Below are 8,420 nucleotides of genomic sequence, written 5' to 3' on the forward strand. Positions count from 1 at the left end.
TAGTTCATCCAAAAAAAAAAAAAAATCTGTAATTACTCTCTCATGTCGTTCCAAACCCGTAAGACCTTTGTTCATCTTCAGAACACAAATTAAGGTATTTTTGATGAAATCCAAGAGCTCTCTGATCCTGCACAGACAGCAAGGGTCCTTCCACGATCAAGGTCCAGAAACGTAGCAAGGACATCATTAAAATAATCCATGTGACCATAATTTTACGAAGCTACAAGAATATTTTTTTGCACACAAAGGAAATAAAAATATCAACTTTATTCAACAAATTGTCTCCTCTGCGTCACCATGGCACCATTTTAGAGAGTATCACGACATATGCGCATGCTTTGATCTAAACAACTTATGTGAATTTTCATTTTTGCTGAACTATCCCTTTATGATTATATTGCACAGACAGCGTCTACATAAATAATTTGCCTTTAAAAAAAACAAAACATGAAAATATGTAAATATTAAGGAATTTCTCCTGTTGTTTTTAAATCAAATGCCACATACTTAAACACAAATTGCAAATAATAAATAAAAACAGCTTTACACTCATTTTAAACATCCCATATATACAGTAAGCAAACAAAATTAATTTCAAATACACCCTAGCCAAATGAATATATAAAAACAAGGACAAAAGTAAGTTTTTGTTTATAGAGCACATTTAAATTCAGCATTAAACTGACCAAAGTGCTGAACAGAACCAATACAACAAATACTAAAATAGAATAAAAATAAAAATAATAACAATATCAACAACAACAACAACCCTACACACTGAATTAATAGCCTGGAAATGTGAGAGAGTAAAAATGTGTCTTAAGTCTGGACTTGAAAATAGAAAGAAGAAGCACTCCTAATGTCAGGTGGTACTGCTCCCATAAACGTGGAGCGGCGACTGCAAAAGCTCTGTCTCCTTTTAATTTAAGATGTGACCGAGGAACATGTAATAGAGCTTTATTTGCTGACCCAAGGGACTTGGGCGTTGAATGCAAATTAATAAGATCAGAATGGGGCTTGTCCATTAAGAGGTTTGAAAACAATAAGTAAAATCTTAAACTGAATTACATCTGATGAATTACATTACATGTGATGAATTACATGTGATGATGTCATAAACTACAATAACAACTGTAGCCACACCCACCGCAAGAGAGACAGCCAATCGGGCGACAGCTTCAGAAGCATGACAACAGAAGGCACAATCTGAGAAAACAAAAGAACATTTTACATTCGCCAAAGATGAACAACAAATCAAGCACTAAACTGTAGTTAGCCTATTTCCACAAGATACTAACATACCTGAACATGGCCGACAGAGATCAGTGATGTTGATTGATTTGTTATTGTCTCCAATTGGCCTTATTAGCTAAACCCTTCATAAAAAGTAGTACAGATTCATATAGTTGCCTTCAAATGGTAATTTGCACATAGTCACATATAGAGCACTTGTGTCTTGCAATATGATATTTCTTGGTCAAAATGCCCATTTTGAAAACATTTATGTTCACAGCCATGAACATAAATGATAAATCAAAATCATGCACCTAAATAATCCATAAGTAATTGGAGTGATGGCTCGAATGGATTGTAAAACCTTCATGTAAACACATCAATTAATCAGAATGAAAAATATAATGAAAAGGTAAAACTATTATCTCACACAATTTTGTGTCTTCCTTTTTTTTCAGATTAAAAAATCCCAAGCACACATCTAAAGTGGTGTGATGCACGAGCTCATTTTTTTACACGAGTCATCATACAATCACACATTGTATATTGTATGTCTTATGAACTGGTCAGTGGAGGAGACTGAACATTTACTAATTATTTACTAAAAAGCTTTTGATATATATCAGATTATTAATTTAATATAGCACTTTTCCAGAGCTCAAAGCACTTTACAAATCAAACATGAGCACAACAAAAACAGAAAAATACAAGAAACAATACAGACAATCATGGTAGTGAAATCAAATGCATTGGCGTTATCTGGAGTAAGAAATATGCATTTATCTGACCATAAGTCCACGCAACAGGAACAGTAGAGTAAAAATGCAACAACCAAAGCAGTCCCTCATGGAGCAGCACACCAAGCAACTGAGTTAAACTGTGCCTCAAACACCACAGAGTGCAAACTCCAGAGGCCTTTGCCCAAAGCTGTTTTGGGTTTTTACCCAGGCAAGTTCACATTTAGTTTGAGCTGGTTTTTTGTTGCCATGGTGTCTTGTGCTGCACTACTACTGTTGTTTTTCCAGACAGACGGATTCTGTGCTCACTGTATCCTGACAATAATTGCACTGCTCCACAGTTCCTGTTTGAACAATAATAACAAACTCTTAATTGGCCAATTAGCATAAAATTACAAACTTGAACATTTTGAAGTTTATTTTTGCACAATATATAGGCCTATTAATTACATTTTGTACAATCACTTGTATGTAATACTTGCATACTTGCCATTGTTAAGTACTAAGCTGCTACAGCCATGACCGGCAGAACAACAATAAAAGCAATGATACCACCAATAACAGAAGCACTTGCTTCTGAACGTACGTCTGAAACTGGAGAAGATAAAGACAGAAAGACATTATTACTAGAGATCAACTGATAATCAACTCTACCTATAATTTCAGTAGAAAGTTGTGTGAAATTGATAAATGGTGCCATGTTTTTTTTTTTTTTTTAATCAGCAGTGACTTAAAATTTTAAAAACTTAAAATGATTGTGCATTTTTCTTATTAAAAGGGTTAGTTCACCCAAAAATGAAAATTGTGTTTTACTCACCCTCAAAGCATTCTAGGTGTATATGACTTTCTTATAGGCATGTTTGAAATATGGATATTTATCTTACAAAAACGCATGGATTCCCTACAAGAGGCCTTTATTCACCCCCAGGAGCCGTGTGAGGGACGTTTTATTATGAATGCACACACTTTATTTCACGTCTTCTAGACTGTTGACAAAAAGCGCCCGCTTACCCCCTTTATAAGGCTTGGAGGAGCCAGGACAATTTTTAATATAACTCCGATTGGATTCGTCTGAAAGAAGAAAGCTTTGAAGGTGAGTAAAACAAAGGTTCATTTTTGGGTGAACTAACCCTTTAACAAAAGGCTTCAAAATTGTAAAAATGTTATCTCTTGCTTTGATGTGCATTTTGAAGATGAGAGATGATCCACAAGGAAAACATGTACCTGGACGATTTAAGTATTTCAAACTGTTTTCTATAAAGGCACTGAATGACTAAATGAAACTCACCAATCACAGTAACACTGAAGCTCCTAATGATGCTGAATCTGCTGGTGCTGATCTGTAGTTTATAAAGTCCAGAGTCTGTGGAGTTGGTGTTTGTGATGGTCAGAGATCCAGTCTGATGATCCAGCTTCAGTCTGTCTCTGAATCTCTCATCACACTGATCATCTTCACAGATCTTACTCTGATCTCCAGTGATTTCAGTGATGGCAATGTCATTAAAATACAATTTTATCACACAATCTGGGTTTATTACACCAATCTCTAAAGTGACAGATTCTCCCTTCTCCACTGTCTTTCTGTTCGTTTCATCTCGTTCAGCAGCAGAAACACCTGAAACACAAACCAACAGCTGGAGGAAGATCTTTTTGTGGACAAAAACAAACAAACAAAACTATACACAGTGGGCAAGAATATCATTACACGCAATTTTCCTTGACTTTAAGTCTGAAAAGCAACATATATCCATGTTTTTGCATTCTACATCAAAGTGTGAGGTGAAAAAATGCTCATTTATGATTTTGTTTAAAATCTCAGATGTATATTTTTATTAACCAAAACTGTTAGAACTAACAAATCAGTGATTGAAATTGTTTATTTTTGCAGTCATTCAGTCTAATTATGTAAACACTCCATATGTCTAAAGAGACAAGTGTCAATTAATAGTCATGATTACGGCTATTTAGATGCACTTACATTGCGTTAAAGCAGGGGTGTCAAACTCAGTTCCTGGAGGGCCGGAGCCCTGCAGAGTTTAGATGCAACCCTAATTAAACACACCTGTTCCAGCTAATCAAGTCATTCGGGCTTATGTGAAAACTACATGGTATGTGTGTTGGAGCAGGAACCAAGTTTGACAAATGTTTGAACCCTTATTTTTTTCACATATTTGGCATTGTTGCACACTGTGTTATGTTTCTATGAAGCCCTGTCTTTCGAAAAGCACAATGTGCTCTGATTGGCCGGCAAGACCAGTGTGTTGTGATCGGTCAACCGTTTTGAGTGTGTTTGGAAAATGTCACGGATTTGTCAGTCTGAATGTCACTTCAATAATAAACACAATATATAAGTTAAGTATAAAACATATGACTCACCACCCCTGACAGCAACATTGAAATTCCTGTCACTGTTGCGGCTGTTCATCAGTAGTTTATAAACCCCATTGTCTGTTGATCTGATGTTTATGATGGTGAGATCACCTGTCTGACTGTCCAGCTTCAGTCTGTCTCTGAATCTCTCTTTACACAGTTTATCTGGACAGATCTTAATGTGGTTATAAATGATTTCTGCTATGCGAATGCTATTGAAATACCATCTAATTCTGTCTTTTTGATTCATTTTAATATCAGTGTGTAGAGCGACTGAATCTCCCTCCATCACTGACACACCATCTGTATCAACAGCAAATGCATCTGAAAAAGAAATGAACAGCTCATTACAAGCCATTTTTGGAGTAGAGCTGTACAAGTTATAACAGTTGCACTCAGTTTTGTTTGATTTGTCATTTTGCTCAGCTTTTTTGTCACTAATCACCTCATTTGTATTTAAGTTTTATTGTCTCCGTTCATTATTTTTGGGTCTCGACTTTACTATGATTGTGGATATGTGTAGGGGAAGTCGTGGCCTAATGGTTAGAGAGTCGGACTCGTAATCCAAAGGTTGCGGGTTCGAGTCTCGGGCCGGCAGGGATTGTAGGTGGGGGGAGTGAATGTCCAGCGCTCTCTCCACCCTCAATACCACGACTGAGGTGCCCTTGAGCAAGGCACCGAACCCCCAACTGCTCCCCGGAGCGCAGCATAAATGGCTGCCCACTGCTCCGGGTGTGTGTTCACGGTGTGTGTGTGTTCACTGCTGTGTGTGTGTGTGTGTTCACTGCTGTGTGTGTGTGTGTGTTCACTGCTGTGTGTGTGTGTGTGTGTGTGCACGTTGGATGGGTTAAATGCAGAGCACCAATTCACTTTCACTTTACTGATTAAAGACTGTGTGTTATCTCTCATCTTCATCTTCGTATGTTTACACAACACATATGTGACAAAAAATGTTTTTCTACAGATCATACAGATTTTGGGTAGAAAAATGTGACTGGTATGTGTATTAAATGTATTAACACATTATTATTGACCGCTGATAAAGGATGGGAAATCAGTGTTATTTCTCACCATATTATAACTTTAACTTATTTTATGTTTCTATTCAGAATCTATCACTTATTTAACAGTATTAATGCCTTTTAGTCAGTGCCTTTAGTTTTAAATATATCATGTCAGCGGTACAGCCCATTTCTGAGATGATCAATTATTTTAAATTAATTTATTACAGAATGTTAAAATGTAATATGTGACCCTGGACCACAAAATCAGTCGTAATTAGCATGGGCATATTTATAGCATCAATATGGGTCAAAATCAACGATTTTTCTTTTATGCCAAAAAATCATTAGGATATTAAGTAAAGAACGTAATTTTTGATTAGTAATTGGCATTGCTAAGAACTTCATTTGGACAAATGTAAAGGCTTTTTTCTCAGTTTTTTTTTTTTTTTTTGCTCCCTCAGATTCCAGATATTCAAATAGTTGTATCTCGGCAAATTTTGTTATATCCCAACAAATCATACATCAATGGAAAGCTTATTTATTCAGCTTTAAGCTTATTTATAGGTATCAATTTTGAAACATTGACCCTTATGACTGGTTTTGTGCTCCAGGGTCACACCTATTATGTAAGATATCAAATAAAGATCCCTGCCCAAATTTTTGTGGTTGGTTCAAGCCACAGGGACATTTTTAAAATCGGTGCTACATGACTAAAATACAGAGGAAAAGGGTGGAGCCGCCCTTTTGCCAAAAATGTAAAACTGTATGGAACTTTCACACCCATTAGCCGCTGGGCTTGATCAGACAGTTTGAGACATACAAAAAAATAAAAAATAAAATAATAATAATAAATTGGTAAAGTAAAAAAGTAAAGTCGTGACGTATTGTCAAGTATGGTGACCCATACTCGAAATTGGTGCTCTGCGTTTAACCCATCCAAGTGCACACACACAGCAGTGAGTAGTGAACAAATGCACACACACACACACACACACACACACGCACACACCGTGAACACACCCCCGGAGCAGTGGGCAGCCATGCTGCGGCGCCCGGGGAGCAATTGGGGGTTCGGTGCCTTGCTCAAGGGCACCTCAGTCGTGGTATTGAGGGTGGAGAGAGCGCTGTACATTCACTCCCCCCACCTACAATCCCTGCCGGCCCGAGACTCGAACCCGCAACCTTTCGATTACGAGTCCGACTCTCTAACCATTAGGCCACGACTTTCCCCAGTACCTCAGAAGGAGAAGGAATATAACATGGAGAAAGAGTAAACATTGTTAATTTACCTTCATGTGCAAAAAGTTGGTAGAAATTATCTCAATTATAATGTACAGTAATAATATAGGTCAAAGCAACTTCGAAATATTGAATTGTATTCTAAATATGCAGTAGAAAATGCACTGAATGACTAAATGACACTCACCAATGACAGTAACACTGAAGTTCCTAATGATGTTGAATCTGCTGCTGATGATCTGTAGTTTATAGAGTCCAGAGTCTGTGGTTCTGGTGTTTGTGATGGTCAGAGATCCAGTCTGATGATCCAGCTCCAGTCTGTCTCTGAATCTCTCATCACACTGATCATCTGTGCAGATCTTACTCTGATCTCCAGTGATTTCAGCGATGATAGTGTCATTAAAATACCATGTAATCACATCATTTGGATGTTTTATTACACCAGGATCTATACGGACAGATTCTCCCTCCTTATTCTTCATGTTGTCTAGCTGAGCAGCAGAAATGGCTGTAATACAAACCAACATCTGTCAAAACTAATAGCTTACCAAAGGAAATTATTTATTTTTCAAACTGAACTGTGACTCAGATCTTAACTCTACAAACTGAACTCTACAAATTAATTTAAAGGTAAGAAAAAAGCAGAACTGAATATCACCAGAATCAATTATGTAAATCAAACACATTTAACAAGTATTTATTTATTTTTCATTCACTTACCACTCACAGAAACACCAAAGATTAGTTCAGTGTTATGGCTATTGATTAGTAGTTTATAAAGTCCAGTGTCTGTTATTCTGGTGTTCATGATGGTCAGTGATCCAGTCTGATGATCCAGCTCCAGTCTGTCTCTGAATCTCTCATCACACTCATCATCTGTACAGATCTTGATCTGATCTCCAGTGATTTCAGCAATGCGATCGACATGAAAATACCATTTCATTCTATCTTGTTGGGATTTAATAAGTCCAGTGTATAGAGTGACTGAATCTCCCTCCATCACTGACAATGGCACTACCTCTGCACCAACATCAGACGCAACTGAAGAAGAAATAACAGATTGTAAGTAGAGAAATATGTCTCAAAATGTAATACATGCATGACACATGCAAAATAAAAAAGAAGAAGAACATTGCTGATTTACACATGCACTCAGACAAACATACGTGAGTCTCATGGATGATCTACTTTCTATGAACATATATTACACCAGTATTATGAATATTAGTCCTTTAATTGGTTTCCTCAAACATTAATCTTAAAACGCCACTAGTTTTTGTCTAAAATATTACAATATACCCGTATCTAATTAAAACAGTAGGGGACAAACAAACATTTATTTCGAGTGTAAAATCCGATACAAAAATGAAACGGCATTACATCGCTTTTTTTATTTTTATTTATTATTATTATTATTTATTTTTAGACAAATAGATGTCTTACCAGTCACGAAGAATGCACACAGTATGATGCACGAAATAAAGACCCTCATTTTCAATTAGCCTAATGCAGTTAATGTGGAAATAAAAAGTGTTTTGTCGCTAAAAGGCCAATTAACAGCGCTCCGGCAGTCCACCGAGTGCAGTAGGCTACCTAAGTAAATTCTCAGATGTTCTTGTAACACACTGATCAGACAAAACTCGACGAACTTGTCTGTGCAGCCTGTGGTGTGACGTCCCGACTCTCGGGTAAAGTGAAAGTAAGGCTAACCAAGTATAAAAACAAAACAAAAAAACGCTAAAGAACAAAGTCCTTCAATGTATAATGCATTTTGTCAAAATCTTTTTATGTAGCACATGGGAACAGAAAATAAAACATAAGGTAAGATAAAAAAAAC

The 8,420-nt window shown here is 36.6% G+C and overlaps 1 protein-coding gene across 1 annotated transcript; it reads right to left on the minus strand.

Annotated features, from left to right (window-relative positions):
* Window positions 1-653: 653 nt before the first annotated feature.
* On the minus strand, window positions 654-8,207 carry LOC306867198 (uncharacterized protein). Its single transcript, XM_079412791.1, has 7 exons — window positions 8,027-8,207; window positions 7,304-7,624; window positions 6,771-7,091; window positions 4,347-4,664; window positions 3,259-3,585; window positions 2,461-2,564; window positions 654-2,314 (listed from the first exon to the last, which is right to left on the minus strand). The coding sequence occupies exons 1-6, from the start codon at window positions 8,073-8,075 to the stop codon at window positions 2,473-2,475; spliced, it is 1,428 nt and encodes a 475-aa protein (XP_079268917.1). The 5' UTR covers window positions 8,076-8,207; the 3' UTR covers window positions 654-2,314; window positions 2,461-2,472.
* Window positions 8,208-8,420: the final 213 nt, after the last annotated feature.

Source organism: Barbus barbus (genome assembly GCF_936440315.1).
Source record: "Barbus barbus genome assembly, chromosome: 49".
Taxonomy (NCBI): Eukaryota; Metazoa; Chordata; class Actinopteri; order Cypriniformes; family Cyprinidae; genus Barbus; species Barbus barbus.